The 23,038-nt window shown below is 45.0% G+C and overlaps 1 protein-coding gene across 1 annotated transcript in view; it reads right to left on the bottom strand.

The window, feature by feature from the left end:
* Positions 1-21,981, bottom strand: part of BDH2 (3-hydroxybutyrate dehydrogenase 2) — a 41,664-nt gene extending 19,683 nt beyond the window's left edge. Inside the window, exons 1-6 of the mRNA XM_038769006.1 lie at positions 21,888-21,981; positions 20,180-20,259; positions 16,023-16,101; positions 8,309-8,405; positions 5,670-5,778; positions 2,498-2,558 (exon numbers count right to left, since the gene is read on the bottom strand). Of these exons, the coding sequence (XP_038624934.1) occupies positions 2,498-2,558; positions 5,670-5,778; positions 8,309-8,405; positions 16,023-16,101; positions 20,180-20,251 (418 nt within the window). The 5' untranslated portion in view covers positions 20,252-20,259; positions 21,888-21,981. The remainder of the gene's footprint in view (positions 1-2,497; positions 2,559-5,669; positions 5,779-8,308; positions 8,406-16,022; positions 16,102-20,179; positions 20,260-21,887) is intronic.
* Positions 21,982-23,038: the final 1,057 nt, after the last annotated feature.

Genomic DNA, 23,038 nt, shown 5'->3' on the forward strand with positions numbered 1-23,038 from the left:
ATATTGCTTTCTTTAGGAGTAGCTAGTGGGAGGACTGAAATCCATAACTGCCTTGGGCCTACAGTGTCAGTCCTTCTAGCCCTAGCTTGATGGAATCCAGCAAAGCATTCCCAAATTCTAACCGGAGGAAATCCAAATATTCCTCTGGACCCTAACACTCTGCAAATGCCACCCTTGATTGTTCAGACTTCTGGGTGCCACTTACCTAAAGTGACCATTTACAAAACCTAGCAAACCCATCCACTATAACTAGACTGTAAGCTTGTTGTAGGTAGAGAAAATATTCACTCATTCAATCATATTTATTGAGTGCTTACTGTGTGCAGAGCCCTGTACTAAGCACTTGGGAAGTACAAGTCGGCAACATAGAGAGACGGTCCCTACCCAACAACGGGCTCACGGTCTAGAAGGGGGAGACAGACAACAAAACAAAACAGCTATCAACTCTGTTGTACTGTACTTTCCTAAGCACTCAGTATAGCGCTCTGCACAAAGTTAGTGCTCAATAAATACGTTTGAGGCCTGAGCTCTGGTAACTCTCATAGTGTCCAGAGTGTCCTCAGAAAGTTACCTCCTCCCTTCGTTCAGCATTTTGCACAGGTCAAGGGATGACTTTAACTCATGACACCTAAGCCTGGGTTACTCAAGGGCTGAGGGTTCAGTGGGAGATTTCCTGGGCTCCTGGCTTCTCCTCCTTCCCCCTGCCCCATCTCTTCTAGCTATTCACAACCTTCCTTCCTCTTTCCCTGCTACCCCCTCCACTGACACCATTCCTTGGGATGATCTATTGTTTTATTTCCAAGTTCCCACTTCCACTAGATTATAAGCGATTTAAGGGCTGGGGTTACTTTACTAAGCACTTGGGAGAGTACAATATAAAAATAAACAGACTCATTCCCTGCCCTCAACAAGTACTGTAGAGTACATAGTACAGTACTCTATACAGAATTGGTGCTCAATAAATACTTTTTGCTTGATCGATTTTTTATAGCATTTATTAAGTGCTTACTATGTGCCAAGCACTGTTCTAAGTGCTGGGGAGGTTACAAGATGATCAGGTTGTCCCTTGTGGGGCTCACAGTCTTCATCCCTATTTTACAGATGAGGTAAATAAGGCCCAGAGACTTGCCCAAAGTCACACGGCTGACAATTGGCAGAGCCTCAGTTACCTCATCTGAAAAATGGGGCATAAGACTGTGGGACATGGGCAGTGTCCAAACTGATTACTTTCTATCTACCCCGGAGCTTAGAACAGTGCCTGGCACATAGTAAATGCTTAACAAATATCATAAAAATAAGATGAGGTAACTGAGGCACAGAGAAGTTAAGTGACTTGCCCAAATTCACACAGCTGACAAGTGGAAGAGCCGGGATTTGAACCCATGAGCTCTGAGTCCAAAGCTCATGCTCGTTCCACTGAGCCATGATTGATTGTTTTGGCTAGAAGTTTCAGGGAAATTGAAACCCAGGCCTAAGAATCAATCAATCATCAATCAATGGTATTTTCTGAACACTCACTGCACGCAGAGCACTGTACTAAATGCTTGGGAGGGTATAAAAGGGTATAAAAGGGGTAGACACTACCCCTTACCCCCAAGAGGGTTACTCTCTAGTGGGGAGAGAGTAAAACAGATTATAGGTAGGAAAGCAACTGAATACAAGCACTTAAATGCAGTTTGGGTGGGGTGAGTATCAAATTGCTTACAGGATAGAGGTGTAAATGCATAGGTGATGGAGAAGGGAGGGAAAATAGGGTGAGGAGATGAGAGATTAGTCAGAAAAGGCTTCTTGGAGCAGGCATGACTTTAGTAGGGCTTTGAACATGGGAAGAGCAGTGATCTGTCCCATGTGAAGAGGGAGGAAGTTCTACACAGGAGGGAGGGCACAAGGAAGAGGTTGATGGCAAAAGAGAAGCAGCGTGGCTCAGTGGAAAGAGCCTGGGTTTGGGAGTCTGAGGTCATGGGTTCTAATCCCAGCTCTGCCACTTGTCAGCTGTGTGACTTTGGGCAAGTCACTTAACTTCTCTGGGTCTCAGTCCCCTCATCTGTAAAATGGGGATTAAGACTGTCAGCCCCACATGGGACAACCTGATCACCTTGTACCCTCCCCAGCGCTTAGAACAGTGCTTTGCACATAGTAAGCGCTTAACAAATGCCATTATTATTATTATTATTAAAAGAGAAGAGAATGAGGCACGGAAAGTAGTTTGGCATCAGAGGAGTGAAGTGGGCAATCTGGGGTGTGTAGTGAGAGAGGAGCCACAAGAAGTACGGGAGAGTGAGTTGATAAGCAATCAGTCAATAGTTGAGTGCTTATTCTGTGTGAAGCACTGTAGTAAGCACTTGGGAGAAAACAATGGAGTTAGTGGATTTCAAGCAGCACTCTCCACCTGTCTGCTTCCTCCCAAACCCAGTTCCCCCTGAAAACTCAGAGGCAGCCTAGCACCCATCCTGGACCAGACACTGTAGCTTCCCAGAGGGTGAGGAGGAAGAGGTACCTTTGATGCTGGAAGCCACAGAAGACATGTTGATAATGTTGCCAGATTTCTGAGCAAGCATCTGCAGAAAAGAAACCAAATGTCACATCAGTGGCCTGGGGCGGGCTAAAAATAACACAAGCTATTATTGCGGAGACTGATTTTCGTATCTAATCAGCTGTTGCCATTATGCAGGTGGCCTTGTTAGCAGACTCTCGGCTTCTCACTGGATGGACCCGGGCAGAGAAGCACTGGCATGGCTGTAGAGTCCCTGCTTGCTGGGCAACCCACCAGCCTTCCTTCCCGGAGGGACTATGGGATTGCGGAAAATTGAAAGTCACGTTTCAACTGCCAGGCCTGGCTCTGAGCAGGGGCTCTTGAAACAAGCCCCGACACTCCAGTGTGGGCTTTTTCTGACTTTAAAAATTCACTTAGCATTTGCCGGGCACCCTCAAGCTGCTTTGCCCAGTTCTAGCTGCCCAAAAGCAAGGAGTGCCAACTACAGAAGGGGCAGAGTTCCTTCCCTCCCGTGTGGGAAGGCCTTCCATTAATGTAGCCTTCCAAGGCCAGGGGTGGGGAGAGTGAGGCCAGAGCTGAGACGCAGCACTGGAGTCTGATCTGGTCCCACACCTGGCCAACCAGGTGAAGGCCTAAGTAACTGCTTCCTAGGAAAGTGCTGTCCCATAGGGAAAAGGTAACTGGGCTCCTTGGACTTAGCAGTCCAGTCTCTTGCTAGTAGTCCCAGCAGTTCCCAGAGGCCAATACACAGATGTCGCTGTGTTATGGCACCTCCAATCTTAGATGCTCCTAAAGGGAGAGGGAAGAGGGAGGAAAGAGAGAGAACAAGAATAATAATAATAATAATTATGGTACTTGTCAAGTGCTTCTGATACTGCGAGCTCTGTGCCAAGTGATGATGTAAATAATAATAATAATGATGATGGCATTTATTAGTGCTTACGATGTGCAAAGCACTGTTCTAAGCGCTGGGGAGATTACAAGGTGATCAGGTTGTCCCACGGGGACTCAAAGTCTTCATTCCCATTTTACAGATGAGGGAACTGAGGCCCAGAGAAGTGAAGTGACTTGTCCAAAGTCACACAATTGGTGGAACCGGGATTTGAACCCATGACCTCTGACTCCAAAGCCCGGGCTCTTTCCACCAAGCCACACTGCTTCTCTTTACAAGAGAATCAAGCTGAATTCAGTCCTGCATGCGGCTCACAGCCTAGCAGGGAGGGAGAATGGGTAACCAATTCCCATTTCACAGATGAGGAAATGGAGGCACAGATAAATGAAGTGACTTGCTTCTCTCCATCCCCCAATCGGGTTCTGGTTCAGACTGGGCCTTGCTGGCTGACATAAACCTTTGCAGGATCCTCAGGGACAGAGAGAAAGACTGTTCAGTAAGAAGATGAGTAAATGAAAAGGTAGTGAGCAAATACGGAGGTGAGCAAATGCGTCAGAAGAAAGGAGGACAGTTTGGTAGTGAGAGACAAGGAGGGCAAGGTCAGATGGTGTAAAGGTCTGTGAAGTCTAATGTTAGGAGTTTGTGTTTTGGGTTCAAACAGGTTGTGTTTTATCAGCCTCACTGGGGAGGACGTATGGTCTACTGGAGAGAGCAATGGAACTGGGAACAGGGGGACCCCAGCTCCGTCACTTACTCCTTCCCCTCTAGACTGCAAGTTTGTTGTGGGCAGAGAATACAATTGTTATATTGTACTCTCCCAAGCACTTAGTATAGTACTCTGCACATAGTAAGCACTCAATAAATATGACTGACTAACTGCTATATGACCTTAGCCAAGTCACTTATCTTCTCTGTGCCAATTTCTTCATCTGCAAAATGGAGATAAAAATACCTTGTTCCCCTTCCCTCAGACTGGGAAGGGAACTCTGTCTGGTCTGCTTTTCTCATACCTGCTTCAGGATTTAGCACATAGTAAGCATTTAATAAACTCCATCTATATTATCCTTACATAATAATAATATATATAAAATTATAAAAATTTCATATATATATAATATAGGTCCAGGGGACCTATATTGGTCCCCCAGACCAATCACTTCACTTCATTTTTCAGAAAAATTGTTCCAATGCGCTCACTGGGCATTTCTGCCGAGGGTTCTGAAATTCCTCAAGAAAACCACCCACCTACAAAGTGAATGATTGTTATAAAATTCTGCAATTTTGAATCCTAAACCCAGGCTTCACTACTCCGCTGCTGTCAGAACATCAAAAACACATCAGGGAAGGATAAGGCCAGCCCTGAAAACAGAAATCTGTCTGCAGCAGTAAATCCTAGAATTCCCATGAAATGGAACAAAGAGAAACTAGAACAGCAGATCCACTTGAAAGCCCACTACCTGATTTTCAATAAGCTTATCTTAGTTTTTTATGGTATTTGTTAGGCGTTTACTAAGTGAAAAAGGGTGTTCTATGCACTGGGTAAGTACAAGTTAATTTGGTTGGACCCATTCCCTGTCCCACATGGGGCTCACAGTCTAAGTAGGAAGGATAACAGGTATTTAATCCCCATTTTACAGTTGAGGGCGCTGAGGCACAAAGAAGTTAAGTGACTTGTCACAGGTCACACAGTGAGCAATTGGCAGAGCTGGGATTTAGAACCCAGGTCCTCTAACTCCAGGCCTCTGTTCCTTCCACTAGGCCATATTGCTTCTCTTCTTCTCTAGTTTATTGGGGCTTGTGGGCCAGGAGTTATGTTTGTGGCTTGAGCAGAAAAAGGGCCCAAAGCACAAAACATGAGTAAGACTAATGTTAAGTATGTGACCCAATCCAATGCAGACCTGGAGCTGTGAGGTGGCAGAGAGATCATTATTCATTCACTCATTCATTCAATCGTATTTACTGAGCACTTACTATGTGCAGAGCACTGTACTAAGCACTTGGGAAGTACAAGTTGGCAACATATAGAGACGGTCCCTACCCAACAACGGGCTCACATCTGAAAAGGCTTGCTCTGTATCAACTACTGTATCAAATGCTGAAGAAAGGTACAAGAATACTTACTTGGATCAGACACATTCCTCAGCCTTCAGCAGTCTCAGATCTAAAAAAGGAGGTAGGGGAGGACAGACTCACAGGGAAAGAATGAATAGGGCAAATTCAGGAAAAACAGCAATCCAGTAGCAAAAACAGTGAGAAAAGCAGCTACAAGAAGGGACCCTTTACTTTGGGAAGGAACACCTTAATCATGAGGTACATGCTGCGAACATTGGGATTCATGCTGAAATCCCAATCTTTCTCTTCACACTCCAGGATAGTCCCATGATGGACGAACCTGGAAGAAAGGTCACACAAGGAACAGCAGATGAGTTTTCCTGTCATCGCTCCCCTTGGTGATCTTTTGATCTACTTGTCGCCCCTAAGGATAGACCGGCACGCTTCCAGTCAAGGTAAGATCCCTCCTAGAGACCCTGATTAAGGAACTGAAGTCATTGGGATGGCATACTGCCCTTCTCTTACTTGAAGCCTATGGTTTCAGGGGAGTCGGAGGGCTTCTGGCCCCTTTCCTGACCCTGGGGAATTGGGGTGGTGTTGGGATGGGGTTGGTTCCCTAGACTCCACTTTGGAATTAAGAACAGTACCCAAGTCTCTCTTTTTTTATGGTATTTGCTAAATGCTTACAAGGGGACACACAAGCAAATCAGGGTGGACACAGTCTATGTCCCACATGGGGCTCACAGTTTTAATCCCTATTTTACAGATGAGGTAACTGAGGCACAGAAAAGTTGAATGACTTGCCCAAGGTCACACAGCGGACAAGTGGCAGAGCCGAGATTAGATTTGAACTGAAAGCCTCCTGATTTCCATGCCCTTACTCTATCCACTATGCCACGGTACTTCTCTTCTCCTCACACAGAGCCCTTTGCTGAGTGGGAAGCAGACTTAAAAATGACTCCCCTCCACGGAGGTAACAGAACAGGGAGGGAGTCACTGGGTCCTCTTTTAGTAGTGGTGGTGGTAGTAGTAGTAGCAGTAGTAGTAGTAGTAATAGTAGTAATAATAATAATAATGGCATTTATTAAGTGCCTACTATGTGCAAAGCACTGTTCTAAGCGCTGCGGAGGTTACAAGGTGATCAGGTTGTCCCACATGGGGCTGACAGTCTTAATCCCCATTTTACAGATGAGGTAACTGAGGCACAGAGAAATTAAATGACTTGCTCAAAGTCACACACCTGACAAGTGGCAGGGCCGGGATTTGAACCAATGACCTCTGACTCCAAAGTCCTTGCTTTTCCCACTGAGCCACGCTGCTTACTTAGTAGTAAGTAAGTAGTAAGGAGGAGGAGGAGGAGGAGGAGGAGTGGTATTAATTTAGTGCTGGGAAAGAAAGCAATCAATCAATCAATCAATCGTATTTATTGAATCGTATTTATTATTTATTTATTTAAGCAATGATGAGAATTAGGCCCCACGCCCAAATGGCCTTCAAGGGGCTCAATCTACGAACATATGTGAGAAGAAAGAACTGGCAACAGACACACAAGGAAAGATGAAACAATAGAAACACTAAAACAACACAAAAGACAAGGCCAAAGATTTTTTTAAAAAAGGAAAAAGGAGTAGCAGGGTGTCGTGGCTAGAGGAATAGAGCTTCAGGCTCTTCCCAGCTTGGAGTTCAGCAGCCACAGGGCCAGTAATAGCTGTAGCCACCATAGCTTTCCCGGCAGTCTATATTTTGTAGAGGCTTCTGGATGACTATGGGATGGGACCCAGGAATTCCTTTTTTCCCTATAGCCCCCTGGATAGGAACAGACTAAAAATATCCTGCTCAGACAGGCATCTTATTTTCAAATTGTACTAATGGTCCCACAGTCCAATTTCATTCATTCATTCATTCAATCGTACTTATTGAGCACTTACTACATGCGGAGCACTGGACTAAACGCTTGGGAAGTACAAGCTGGCAACATACAGAGACGATCCCTAACCAACAATGGGCTCACAGTCTAGAAGCGGGAGACAGACGACCAAACAAAACATGTGGACAGGTGTCAAGTCATCAGAACAAATAGAATTAAAGCTAAATTCATTCATTCATTCAATCACATTTATTGAGCACTTACTGTGTGCAGAGCACTGTACTAAGCGCTTGGGAAGTACAAGTTGGCAACATGTTGTGATGGTCCCTACCCAACAATGGGCTTACAGTCTAGAAGGGGGAGACAGACAACAAAACAAAACATGTGGACAGGTGTCAAGTCGTCAGAACAAAAATAATTAAAGCTAAATACACATCATTAACAAAATAGAGCAGTAAATATATGCAAGTAAAATAGAGTAATAAATCTATACAAACATATATACAGGTGTGGTGGGGAGGGGAAGAAGGTGGGGGGGGGATGGGGAGGAGGAGAGGAAAAAGGGGGCTCAATCTGGGAAGGCCTCTTGGAGGAGGTGAGCTCTCAGTAGGGCTTTGAAGGGGGGAGGAGAGCTTGCTTGGCAGATGGGTGGAGGGAGGGCATTCCAGGCCAGGAGGAGGACGTGGGCCAGGGGTCGAAGGTGGGACAGGTGAAAATAAGGTACAGTGAGGAGGTGAGCGGCAGAGGAGCGGAGGGTGTGGGCTGGGCTGGGCTGAAGGAGAGAAGGGAGGTGAGGTAGGAGTGTTATTCAGCATGACCACCTCAGTAGTAAATGCTGCTTGTAAATCTGTATTCAGCCCTAACTCCAATCACCCAGCTTACTGTGCATATCCAAGAGGGCTTAATATTACATCAAATTTACCCCATCACCCACAAAACAAATAACAGAAAAAATAGCAAGAACCCCCAGGAAAAATGGGAATGGTAAATATGACTGAATTACCCAGCAACGTTGAAGAGGACATCAAGGCTTTCAACTTCCTTGGAGAACTCCTCAATCTGCTCCTTCTTGGTCACATCCAGTATCCGAGTCTGAATTCCTGTAAAATGGATGAGGGACTTATTGATAAAAATAATAATAATAAACTGTGGTATTTTTTAAGTGGTTACTATGTGCCAGGCACTGAACTAAGCGCTGGGGTGGCCAAGTAAATTGTGTGGATGCAGTCCCTGTCTCAAATGGGGCTCACAGTCTCAACCCCCATTTTTTACAGATAACATAACTGAGGCACAGAGGATAATAATAATGATGGCATTTATTAAGCACTTACTATGTGTACAGCACTGTTCTAAGCACTGGGGAGGTTACAAGGTGATCAGGTTGTCCCATGTGGAGCTCACAGTTTTAATCCCCATTTTACAGATGAGGGATTATTTTACCTAATACAGCCTCTTGGGCCTTTGGGTGCTGATCCTGTCTTAAAGAAGGGCTAGAAAACTGCTCTCTCCCTCAGGGTGTGCCTTTCCAGAGCATCTCTTCTCCGAACTATTCAAGGAAAGATCGATAAGGCTGTAAGCATCTGCCTAACTGCCGCTGCGGCAGGAGAAGTATGCTCTTTGAGGGCAAGGGATCAGGTCTACCAGTTCTACTGTATCGGGCTCTCCTATTAGTTTAAAAATAGTACAAACCAATGATCGACTGGTTCATTTCTAGACTGTGAGCCCACTGTTGGGTAGGGACCGTCTCTATATGTTGCCAACCTGTACTTCCCAAGCGCTTACTACAGTGCTCTGCACACAGTAAGCACTCAATAAATACGATTGAATGAATGGTTAGATTATGCCTTCTCATTGGAGAGAAAAACACTGGTAGAAAGAGCACTGGACTGGGAATCAGGAGACCAGGGTTCTAATACTGGCTCTGCCACATACCTGCTGAGTGTTCTTGGGCAAATCACTTCATTTCTTGATGCCTCAGTTTCCTCTTTTGTAATTTAGTACAGTGTTCTGCACACAGTAACCACTCAATAAATATGATTGAATGAATGAATACAATGGACAAAAAATACCTGTTTTCCCTCCCTCTTAGACTGTGAGCATCCCTTGGGCCACAGACTATGTCCAATCCGATGACTTTGTACTGATCACAAGGCTTATTGTTTTATAATTATTATAATTATAATGTATTATAATATAATTATACTTATAATAATAATTGTGGAATTTGTTAAGTGCTTACTATAGAGAAGTAGCATGGCTCAGTGGAAAGAGCCCGGGCTTTGGAGTCAGAGGTCATGGGTTCAAATCCCGTCTCTGCCAATTGTCAGCTGTGTGACTTTGGGCAAGTCACTTCACTTCTCTGGGCCTCAGTTACCTCATCTGTAAAATGGGGATTAAGACTGTGAGCCCCATGTGGGACAACCTGATCACCTTGTAACCTCCCCAGTGCTTAGAACAGTGCTTTGCACAAAGTAAGCACTTAATAAATGCCATAATCATTATTATTATTATTTGCCAAGCACTGTTCTAAGCACTGAAGTAGGTACAAAGTAATCAGGTTGGACACAGTTCATGCCCCTCTTGGGGCTCACAAACTTGATCCCCATTTTACAGATGAGGTAACTGAAGCCCAGAGAAGTTAAGTGACTAGCCGAAGGCAGAGAGCAGACATGTGGCAGAGCCAGGATTAGAACCCATGATTAGAACACACTCCCAGGCCTGTGCTCTTTCCACTAGGCCATGCTGCTTCTTAGTAGGCTTAGTACAGTGCTTGGCATTATGAATACCATTATTATCCAACTTTATACTCCTATTGTGACTCTCTGGCACATGGGGTCCAATCATCAAAAGGAGCTCAGCACATAGCCTGGAAACACATTACTCTTTGTTCACAAAGCCAACAGGGCAGAGCAGGGTGGCAAATTCTGACGGTAGAGTAAGAGGATAAGGAAACACTTTCTGCAACTGTCGTACAAGTTGAAAGATGATTCTGTTGATGATGACATGCAGGAGTGATTGAAAAGACTCGATTGTGGTTGTAGTGGAGTCACAGCCATGGTCCATTAATACTGCCACTGAGGAGCTAGAGTGAGGTCTTGGATTAGTCAAACTGTCTCTTGGCCGCTAATCTCCCCAACTACGGATAGAAAACTCATGGAAGAAATATGGAGAGGGAAGTGAGAGGGAGGGAGAGAGAGATACAGGAGGAAGGAGGTGGGAGGACAAAAAAGGAGAAGGGGGCAAGAAAGAGGGAGGAAAGTGGGGAAGGGGAATTGAGCAGATGCAGAAAATAGACTAGCCTAATGGAAAGGGCACTGGCCTGGAGTCAAGAGTCCTGGGTTCTAAGTCTGGCTCTGCTGCCTACCAGCTATGTTCCCTTGGGTAAATCCCTTAACTTCTCTAGGCCTCAGTTTCCTCATCCGTAAAAATGGGAATAATTGTTCTCCTTCCTCCTTATACTAGGAGCCCCATGTGAGACAGAGACCATGTCCAATCCACTTCCACTTGGCACATAGTAAGTGCTTAAAGCATGTCATTTTTATCATTATTGGTCTGTTCAATGCTGTGTCCATAATAATAATAATAGCATTTGTTAAGCGCTTACTATGTGCCACGCACTGTTCTTAGCGCCGGGGCGGGTGGGGCGGTGGTGGTACAAGGTGATCAGGTTGTCCCCTGTGGGGCTCACAGTCTTAATCCCCATTTTAAAGATGAGGTAACTGAGGCGCAGAGAAGTGAAGTGACTTGCCCAAAGTCACACAGCAGACAAGTGGCAGAGCCGGGATTAGAACCCATGACCTCTGACTCCCAAGCCCGCGCTCTTTCCACTGAGCCAGGCTGCTTCTCTATCCAGTGACCCATGCCCCAAATCACAATGGGTAAGGGTCATCTTTAAGTTATTTCTCCTTTCTGCCTGGGGGTCACCACTCCACTTCAGAATTAAAAGCAGCTAGTGGGTGTGTATCTCCACTCGGATCCCACTGAGCAGAGTTGGGATGAATTAAGTATTGCCATGCTATTTGATATTAGGTGCAACACAAGAAAGATGCTGATGAAACCGCTCTAGAGGCTAGAAGAGCTGTCTCACAGTCAGAGAGAAGGTTGGAGAAGACCTTCAATTTGGGCTGGAGGCATATATCATTTTGCTGCCATTAAATTGTGCCTTGCCAATTTAATTCTCTACTGGTTGGTCACCTAGGTCACCATGAAAGCAGTGCGATCCAATGGAAAGCACATAACTCTGGAAGTCAGGAGCCCTGGGGTCTAGTCCTGGCTCTGCCATTAGCCTGCTGTTTGATCTTGGGCATGTTACAACCTTTGAGTCCCAACATTTTCATCTGTAAAATGGGGGTTGTGAGGTTGAAATGAGTCAACTGAAGTGAAAGTGCTTTGGAGCACGGCCAAGTCAGTGGAAAGAACCGAGGCCCTGGAGTCAGAGGACCTGTATTCTGATAACAATAATAATGATGGCATTTATTAAGCACTTACTATGTGCAAAGCACTGTTCTAAGCCCTGGGGAGGTAACAAGGTGATCAGGTTGTCCCACGGGGGGCTCACAGTCTTAATCCCTATTTTACAGACGAGGTAACTGAGGCCCAGAGAAATTAAGTGACTTGCCCAAAGTCACACAGCTGACAATTGGTGGAGTCGGGAGTTGAACCCATGACCTCTGACACCAAAGCCTGTGCTCTTTCCACTGAGCCATGCTGCTTCTCTAATAAGCTGATCCCAGGTCAGTCAAACACCTGCTGTGTGACCTCGGGCAAGTCTCTCGACTTCTCTGTGACTCAGTGACCTCATCTGTAAAATGAGGATAGGAACTATGTCCAACCCAATTTGCTTATATCCACCACAATCCTTAGTACAGTACCTGGAACATAGTAAGCACTTAATAAACACTATTATTATTCTCTGTACTTCAGTTTTCTCATCTGTAAAATGGGGATTCAATAGCTGTTCTCCCTCCTACTTAGACTGTGACCCCTGATTATCTTGTATCTACCCCAGTGCTTAGTGCAGTGCTTGGCAACTGAAATCCTGAAATCAGGATTTCAACCCAAGGAGACGTTTTAAAGGCACTTCCCTTGGAGGAAGGGTATAGTTATTTGGGAGCGGAAATGATGTTGCAGAAATAGCTCTGTGATTTGGTGGTTGGCTCTGTAGATTTAAGAGCCTTCTACTGATTTTTTCCAACCAGTTAAGATAAACTCATGTGCAGCTTGGCAGATAGCCTCTTCACCACTCAGCTAGAGCAAGAGGGAAAGAATGTTGTTTTCTTTCATTTCACCACCAGTGTCCATGGGAGAGCAGGTGGGGAAAAAATTGCAGGTTGAAACTTTTTCTCCTAATTTTCAAGGGAAACTATTCCAATTTGTGAAAAGGAAAAAATAAAATGACATTTCAAGTGAGCTTTCAGGGAGAGTCAGTCATGCCAGCCCCACTGAGATTTCAGATCTTTACAGGTACTAAAACAAACTACCTTGCAAGTCAAGACAAAAACATTTGAGTTCAGATTTTTTTCACCAAACTTTGTAAAGACTAGACAGTTTCATCACAGCAGAACAAATAGTTGGCAAGATGGTTGTCATGAGAGATACAAGCGTAAATGTGATCAGTAGTGCTGAAACACTAAATATATTCATGGATAACAAAGAATTAAAAGGCAAGCATGGCACAGTGGAAAGAGCATGGGCTTGGGAGTCAGAGGTCATGGGTTCTAGTCCTGACTCTGCCACATGTCTGCTGTGGGACTTTGGGCAAGTCACTTAACTTCTCTGTGCCTCAATTAACTCATCTGTAAAATGGGGATTAAGACTGTGAGCCCCACATGGGACAATCTGATCACCTTGTATCGCCCTCAGCGCTTAGAACAGTGCTTTGCACATAGTAAGTGCTTAACAAGTGCCATCGTTATTATTATTATTAAATAGTAAAGATACACTATGCTCAATGAGGGTGTTACGCATCAGCTTGTGATCACCAATATTCAAATTATTCCACTAACCAGATACGAGATGGTGGAACTTTTCTGAATTTCTGTTCAGTGATAATTGTGGTATTTGTTCATCATAGCACTGAACTAAGTGCTGGGGTAGATAATAATAATAATAATAATTACAGTATTTGTTAAGCACTTACTATGTACCAAGCACTGTTCTAAGTGCTGGGGCAAATACAAGGTAATCAGATTGTCCCACATCAATCAATCAATCAATCATATTTATTGAGAGCTTACTATGTGCAGAGCACTGTACTAAGCGCTTGGGAAGTACAAATTGGCATCACATAGAGACAGTCCCTGCCCAACAGTGGGCTCACAGTCTAAAAGGGGGAGACAGAGAACAGAACCAAACATACCAACAAAATAAAATAAGTAGGCTAGAAATGTACAAGTAAAATAAATAAATAAATAAATAAATAAATAAATAGAGTAATAAATATGTACAACCATATATACATATATACAGGTGCTGTGGGGAAGGGAAGGAGGTAAGATGGGGGGATGGAGAGGGGGATGAGGGGGACAGGAAAGAAGGGGCTCAGTCTGGGAAGGCCTCCTGGAGGAGGTGAGCTCTCAGCAGGGCCTTGAAGGGAGGAAGAGAGCTAGCTTGGCGGATGGGCAGAGGGAGGGCATTCCAGGCCCGGGGGATGACGTGGGCCGGGGGTCGATGGCGGGACAGGCGAGAGCGAGGTACAGTGAGGAGATTAGTGGTGGAGGAGCGGAGGGTGCGGGCTGGGCAGTAGAAGGAGAGAAGGGAGGTGAGGTAGGAGGGGGCGAGGTGATGGAGAGCCTTGAAGCCCAGGGTGAGGAGCCCCACATGGGGCTCACAGTCTCAATCCCCATTTTACAGATGAGGTAACTGAGGCATAGAGAAGTTAAGTGACTTGTCCAAGGTCATTCATTCATTATGCTGATGATTCCTGATCAGACCATGATGCTGATACATGTGGGGATTGGACTCTGAGACTGTGCTCTGTCCCACATATGGCTCACAGTTTATGATGTCAGGTGCTGGGATAAATATCTTTTGTATTATTATTATTAATAATAATAGTATTTATTGAGTGCTTACTCTGTGCTACATACTGTACGAAGCGCTTGTAAGAGTACAATAGAACATCAAGCACATTCCCTGCCCACAACGAGCTCACAGTCCAAAGATATTTTCCAAACTTCCTGATGCTGTGCGTCATATTAGTCTTCTCACCTGCCTGCCATCTCTTGATTGGAGTTGTGGCTCTTGGACACTGACAGCCCTTGAGAAGCAGAAGACTAGGTCTCAGGAAAAGTTGGAACCATGGAAACAGATATTATTCATAATAATATCCTCTAAATATTATTACAATCTAGTTCTCTAGATGTAAGCTCCTTCCTGGTGGGCAGGAAATGCATCTTCTAACTCGGTTGCACTGTAACCACCCAAGCGTTTGGTACAGTATTCTGTACACACTAGAGGCTCAATAAATACAACTGATTATTATTAATATGATACTTGTTAACAGCTTACAATGTGCCAAGTTCTGAGCTACTGATAATCAGGTTGGACAAAGTCCCCATCCCACATGGGGTTCACATCTAATTAGAAGGGAGTAGGATTTAATCCCCATTTAACAGATGAGGAAATTGAAGCTGAGAGAAGTTGAGTGACTTGCCCAAGATCACACAGTAGACAAGTGGCCTTGCTGGGATTGGAACTAGGCCTTTTGAGAAGCAGTGTGGCTCTTTAGCCTCAGGTGCAGCCTCGCCGCTTGCCCTCCCTCAAAGCGGGAACTCCACCGTTTGACACCTCCCTTCAAGGCCCTGCTGAGAGCTCACCTACTCCAGGAGGCCTTCCCAGACTGAGCCCCTTCCTTCCTCTCCCCCTCATCCCCCTCTCCAACCCCCCATCTTACCTCCTTCCCTTCCCCACAGCACCTGTATATATGTATATATGTTTGTACATATTTATTACTCTATTTATTTATTTATTTATTTTACTTGTACATATCTATCCTATTTATTTTATTTTGTTAGTATGTTTGGTTTTGTTCTCTGTTTCCCCCTTTAAGACTGTGAGCCCACTGTTGGGTAGGGACTGTCTCTATATGTTGCCAATTTGTACTTCCCAAGCGCTTAGTACAGTGCTCTGCACATAGTAAGCGCTCAATAAATACAATTGATGATGATGATGATGAGGCTCAGTGGAACGAGCACGGGCTTTGGAGTCAGAGGTCATGGGTTCAAATCCCTGCTCCGCCAATTGTCAGCTGTGTGACTTTGGGCAAGTCACTTAACTTCTCTGTGCCTCAGTTACCTTATCTGTAAAATGGGGATTAAGACTGTGAGCCCCCTGTGGGACAACCTGATCACCTTGTAACCTCCTCGGCGCTTAGAACAGTGATTTGTATAATAAATGCCATTATTATTATTATTATTTTGACTCTCAGGCCTGTGCTCTTTCCACTAAGCCAAACTGCTTCCCTATTCATGTATGATGGTTATTAATTTATACATGAAGGCAAGTGGGTGTAACCTAGCTAGCACCAGATCTATCTGGTTCTCTTGTGTGGGACGATGAATGATCAGACAATCATTTCCTGCTTCTTTTTGCACCATAGAAAGGCCTTCAGATTTTCCCTTACCAATGGGATTTCTATTACTTTTAAGATCCTATGCCGTCTCCAGCCACCCAGATTTCAGATCAGCTGGGCAGGGTAAAGATCAATTAATGTTTACCTAGACAGTCCTCCAGTTCTCGCAGTCGGGCCTCACTGATATCAGTGGCTATGACCTTGGCACCTTCCTTTGCAAAAGCCTAAGAAACCAAAGCACAAAACAACTCCCTAGGGCAAAGATGAATCAGCAACCCGATCAGGGCCTTCTCTCCCACCTGTCTTGCACCTTCCCTTGGGCTACATCAAGCAGGGAGTGGGGCCAGCATTATTATTAATAATAATAACAACATTATGGTATTTGTCAAGTGCTTATTATGTGCCAGGCACTGTACAAATCACTGGGATGGATACAAGCAAATTGGAATGGACACAGTCTCTATCCCGCTTAGGGACAGAGCAGCGTGGCTCAGTGGAAAGAGCCCAGGCTTTGGAGTCAGAGGTCATGGGTTCAAACCCCAGCTCTGCCACTTGTCAGCTGTGTGACTTTGGGCAAGTCGCTTCACTTCTCTGTGCCTCAGTTAACTCATCTGTAAAATGGGGATTAAGACTGTGAGCCCCCCGTGGGACAACCTGATCACCCTGTAACCTCCCCAGCACTTAGAACAGTGCTTTGCACATAGTAAGTGCTTAATAAATGCCATCATTATTATTAGGGCTCACAGTCTTTATCCCCATTTTACAGACGAGGTAACCGAGACACAGAGAAGTGAAGTCACTTGCCCAAGGCCATACAGCAGACAAGTGACAGAGCTGATTTAGAGCCCATGAGCTTCTGAATCCCAGGCCTGCGCTCTATCCACCAAACCATGCTGTTCCAGTATCATCCCTGGCCATTTTTCTCTCTAAGTGGATCAGTGTAACACTCGTGATGTCAGTCTTCTGACCAAGTCCAGGGAGGAAACAAATTGTGCTAATGACCTTTGGCTCCATCCTCCAACAGGACAGACTGTACAGAATGTACAGGGCTAGGAGCCAGTCAGTCATGCTCCATAAGCTACAGACAATGGGATTTATTTTCTAATGGTTGTATTGATTAAATCCTTATTCCAAGCCAAGCTCTGAACGGTGGGATACATTCAAGATCATCAGGCCTGGTACATGCTCTATCCCATGTGGGGTTCACATTCCAAAGAGGAGGGAGAATGGGTATTGAATCTCCATTTTACAGATGAGGAAACTGAGACCAAGAGAAGTTAAATGACTGGCCCAAGGTCATAAGGCAAGCAAATGGCAGAGCCGGGATTTGGACCTAGGTCCTCTGACTTTCAAGCCTGTGCCTTTCCACTTGGCCTTGCTCCTTTCCTGGGGGAAGAGTAGGCATGATTAATTTTATCATTACCTTTGTTAAGAATAACAATGACATATCAATCAGTAGTATTTCCTGAGTATAATAATGATGGTATTTGTTAAGCGCTGACTATGCGCCAAGCACTGTTCTAAGCTCTGGGGGAGATACAAGAAGCAGCGTGGCTCAGTGGAAAGAGCAGGGGCTTTGGAGTCAGAGGTCATGGGTTCGAATTCCAACTCTGCCAATTGTCAGCTGGGTGACTTTGGGTGAGTCACTTAACTTCTCTGGGCCTCAGTTCCCTCATCTGTAAAATGGGGATGAAGACTGTGAGCCCCCTCGTGGGACAACCTGATCACCTTGTAACCTCCCCAGTGCTTAGAACAGTGCTTTGCACATAGTAAGCGCTTAATAAATGCCATTATTATTATTTTATTATTATTTTTTACAAGGTAATCAGGTTGTCCAACATGGGGCTCAAAGTCAATCTCCATTTTACAGATGAGGTAACTGAGGCACAGAGCAGTTCAGTGACTTGCCCAAAGTCACACAGCAGACAAGTGGTGGAGGCAGGAGTATCTACTATGTGCAGGGCACTGTACTACGCACTTGAAAGAACACAATAAAGGTAGAATCCCTGCCACTAAGAGAACTAATAATTGAATAATCAAACAATTCTACAATCAATCAATGGTATTCATTCAATGGCATTTATTGAGTGCTTCTGTGATGAATTAAGCACTGTACTAAGTGCCTGGGAGAGTACAATACAATAGATACAACAGAATTGGGACACACAATCCCTGCCACAAGTTTACAGTCTAGAGTCTAACACAGCTCTCTCCCTTCTCCCGTTACAGCCTCCTTCAATCTCATAATTTTATCCTCTACACATAAACAACTCCACAAGGACTTGTTCTCATCTCTTCCCCCTCTGAACTCTTACATCTGCCTTGCTTCTGACCTGGAACTCTCACCCTGCTACAACTCAACTTGAAGTTGAACGGGGGGGAGACGCTTTCCCTGACAACAAGAAGCTTACAGGCCAGAGGGGGAGACAGATATGAATATAAGAGCCTTGGGCCTGAGGCTGCATTTCATATAGGGTACAAATCAAGCGGAAGGGACACAAAGGGGAGTGGGAGTAGAGGAAATGAGGGCTTAGTCAGGGAAGGCCAATTGGAGGAGATGAGACTTTGAAGGTGAGGAGAGTGATGGTCTGTCAGCTATGTAGGGGTAGGGATTTCCAGGCCAGAGGCAGGCCATGAGCTAGGGGTTGGCAGTAAGACAGATGAAACTGAGGTACAGTGAGTAGATTGGCAATAGAGAAGCTAAGGGAGCATGCTGCACAATAGCAGGAAATCAGTGAGGTAAGATAAGCGGGACAAGGTGATTTTGAGAAGCACAGTAGTCTGGTGGAAAGGGGTTGACCTTGGGACTCAGAGGACCTGGGTTCTAATTCTTCACACACACAGTCACACACTTACCTGCTGTGTGATTTTGGCCGAGTCACTTAACTTCTCTGTGCCTCAGTTACCTCATCTGCAAAATGAGGATTCAATCCTATTCTCCCGACTATTTAATAATAATAATAATAATAATGGCATTTGTTAAGCACTTATGTGCAAAGCACTGTTCTAAGCACTGGGGAGGATACAAGGTGATCAGGTTGTCCCATGGGGAGCTCACAGTCTTAATCCCCATTTTACAGATGAGGGAACTGAGGCCCAGAGAAGTTAAGTGACTTGCCCAAAGTCACACAGCCTGACATGTGGCAGAGCTGGGATTAGAACCCATGACTTCTGACTCCAGGCTCTTCCCCATGAAGGACATGATTATCTTCCATGTTTCCAGCACTTAGTACAGTGCTTGGCTCTAATCTACATAAATGCTTAACAAATACCATTCTTCTTATTATTATTTTTTGATGACTTTTTATTATTTGTTTTAAAGCCAATGGTAAGGAGTTAGGGTTTGATACAGAGGGGGATGGGCAACCACTGGAGGTTCCTGAGGAGGAGGGAATCATGGGCTGAACGTTTTTCTACAAAAATGGTTTTTTCTTCACTCTGGGCAGCAGAGTGAAGTACAGACTGGAGTTGGGGGAGACAAGGCAGGGAGGTCAACAAGACAGCTGATATAGTAATCAAGGCTGGATAGGACAAGTGCTTAGATTAACAGGGAAGCAGTTTGGATGGAGAGGAAAGGATGGATTTTAGCGATGATGTAAAGGTAGAACGGACATGATCTGGGGACTCAGAATGGGTGGGTTGAATGAGAAAGAGAGATGAGTTGAGGATCATGCCATAGTTATGGGTTTGTGAGACAGTGAGGATGGTGGAGTTGTCTACAGTGATGGGAAAGTCAGGGAGAGGACAAGATGAGGTGTTCTGTTTTGGACATGAACTATTTGGGCTATTTCTTTAAGCACTCACTAATCTAGTTTTCTTTCTTAGTCATACCAGCAATTTCTGTTAGTTGGAGTCTCCCCTACTAGACTGTAAGCCCCTTGAGGGCAGGGATCACATCTCTTCACCCTATTCTTCACTCCCAAGCACTAAATAATAATAATAATAATGGCATTTGTTAAGCGCTTACTATGTGCAAAGCACTGTTCTAAGCGCTCACTTAGTACGAGCACTCAGTAAGTGCTCAATAAATATTATCGTTTGATGATGGTCTGTTTTTCTTTTCCTCAAAAATCACCGGAACCAGTGCCAGAAACAGAAAGGGTAGATATGGATTCTTCAGGCTATTTCACACCTGTAAACTCCTCCATTGGATTGTAAGCTCTTCGAAGGCAGGAATCACGTCTACAAACTTGACTGTTCCCTCTCTAGTGTTTAGTACACTGCTCTGTGTGCATAGTAAGCCCTCAATGAATACCATCGATTGACTGATGAATCAGAAAAAAACGGAGCAATCAAAATTACCAAAGCAGCTGCCCAGCCAATCCCTTGAGCTGCTGCAGTCAACACAATGACTTTACCATCAAGCCGACCCATAATGTAAGCTGCAACATAGTAAAAAAAAAAAATGAAGAAAATTGAAATTGCCTTCTTTCCCGATTCCCTGCACTTCCTTCCCTTCCCCTCCCTGCACACGGTGTTCAGTTTTCTTAATGTTTCAAGAGTTCAGGGTTCCAAGATTTTCTAATAAATTGGAAATTCCACTACCCACACAGAGAAGCAGTGTGGCTCAGTGGAAAGAGCATGGGCTTGGGAGTCAGAGGTCATGGGTTCAAATCTCTGCTCCACTTGTCAGCTGTGTGACTTTGGGCAAGGCACTTAACTTCTCTGTGCCTCAATTACCTCATCTGTAAAATGGGGATTAAGATTGTGAGCCCCACATGGGAGAACCTGATCACCTTGTATCCTCCCCAGCGCTTAGAACACTGCTTTGCACATAGTAAACGCTTAACAAATATCAAAATTATTATTATTATTATTTCAATAATTCATGGTCCCAAGATTTTCAAATACATTGGAAACTCCTCTATGCGCATTTAGGGCAAATCTCCAAGTTCTTCCTAGAAGTCTTAGGAAAGTAGCATGGCTTAGTGAGCCCTACAAAGCTCAGGGACTGTGTTTAATTCCCTCCTGAGTATTTTCTCTCTCTCTTGTGCTTATTGCACACAGTAAGCGCTTAATAAGTAGTATTACCACTACTAGTTGAAAGAGCATGAGTCTAGGAGTCAGAGGACTTGGGCTGTAATCCCAGCTCTGCTACCTGCCTGCAGTATGACCCTGGGCAAATCCCTTGGCTTCTCTGTGCCTCAGTTACCTCATCTGTAAAATGTGGATTTAATACCTCTTCTCCTTACTACTTAAACTGTGAGCTCCTATAATGACGATGGTATTTGTTAAGCACTTACATTGAGCTAGGCACTGTACTAAGTGCTGAGGAGGATACAAGCAAATTGGGTTGAACACAGTCCCTGTCCCACACGGGGCTGATGCCTTAATCCCCATTTTACAGGTGAGGTAAACTGAGGCCCAGAGAAGTGAAGTGATTTGCCCATAGTCACCCGACAGGCAAGTGGCAGGTCCAGGATTAGGACTCAGATCCTTCTGACTCCCAGCTCCATGCTCTATCCATTAGACTATGCTGCTGGGTACAACCTGATTATCTTGTATAATAATAATGGCAGTTGTTAGGCACTTACTACGTGCCAAGCACTGTTCTCTACCTCAGACCTTTAGTTCAGTGTTTAACACATAATAAGCGCTTAATAAATACCAGTCACTGACTAAACATCATCACTGTGAAACAAGCGAAGTTATTTTTAAAAATCCTAGCCCCTGTTCCCCTGACAGTTACCCATTCTCTTCCAATTATTGATAGAGAAGCAGCGTGGCTCAGTAGAAAGAGCATAGGCTTTGGAGTCAGAGGTCATGGGTTCAAATCCCGGCTCTGCCAGCTGTCAGCTGTGTGACTTTGGGTAAGTCACTTCACTTCTCTGTGCCTCAGTTACCTCATCTGTAAAATGGGGATTAAAACTGTGAGCCCCAGCCTCGGGACAACCTGATCACCTTGTAACTTCCCCAGCACTTAGAACAGTGCACATAGTAAGTGCTTAATAAATACCACTATTAGGGTTTGGTGGCTTAGGGAGAGTGAGGAACTTGACTTGAGTCTTACCTGCTTCTTCCAGGAGAGGAAAGTGGCGTATAGCTTCTGCTGCTGACTAGCCACCTGGGTTCAGCCCTCCCTGGATCTCTTAGGAGAAAGGGCACAGGCTCATTGTTCTTAATCTGCATTTGTCACGTGTCAGTTCTAAACTCCACCCTGGCTCATTATCCCTCCCCTTCCGGTCCCTTTAAATGGTTGTCCGGCCCCTTACTTCTCTTTCCTTCCACTCCTATCCCCACTTCCCCCACCCTTTCCCACCCCTTACTGACTTTAACCTTTAAAGCCTTATCTAAGTGATGATGATGATGATGATGATGATGGCATTTATTCAGTGCTTACTATGTTCTAAACACTGGGGAGGTTACAGGTGATCAGGTTGTTCCACAGGCGGCTCACAATCTTAATCCCCATTTTACAGATGAGGTCACTGAGGCCCAGGGAAGTTAAGTGACTTGCCGAAAGTCACACAGCAGACATGTGGCAGAGCCGGCATTTGAACCCATGACCTCTGACTCCAAAGCCCGTGCTCTTTCCACTGAGCCACGCTGCTTCTCTTAAGCTGTCTTCTCCTCAGTGCCCTCAACCCTGCTGAAACTGTAGCAGAACTGAGAAGTAGTAAGATCTGGTGGAAAGAGCACAGGCCTAGGAGCCAGACTTCTCATCCTGGCTCTGTCACTTGTCTGCAGTGTAATCTTGGGCAAGTCACTTCACTTCTCTTGGCCTCAGATTCTTCCTCTGTAAAATGGGCATTCAATTTCCTGCTCTCCCTCCCCCCTAGACTCTGAATAATAATAATAATTATGACATATGTTAAGCGCTTACTAAGTGCCAGGCACTGTACTAAGCGCTGGGGTGGATACATGCAAATTGGGTAGGGCCCAGTTCCTCTCCTACCTGGGGCTCACAGTGTCAATCCCTATTTTACAGAGAAGGGAACGGAGGCCCAGAGAAGTAAAGTGACTTGCCCAAGGTCACACACCAGAAAAGTGGAGGAGTTGGGATTAGAACCTATGACCTTCTAACTCCCAGTGACCCGACATGGGTCAGGGACTGTATCTGACCTGATCATCCTGTATTTACTTGGCTTACCACATAGGAAGCCTTTAACTAATGCCATTTTTCATTATTATTAATTACAGGCTCCCCAGGGTGGGCAGAAA

The sequence above is a fragment of the Tachyglossus aculeatus genome, chromosome Y4 (assembly GCF_015852505.1).
Source record: "Tachyglossus aculeatus isolate mTacAcu1 chromosome Y4, mTacAcu1.pri, whole genome shotgun sequence".
NCBI classification, from domain to species: domain Eukaryota; kingdom Metazoa; phylum Chordata; class Mammalia; order Monotremata; family Tachyglossidae; genus Tachyglossus; species Tachyglossus aculeatus.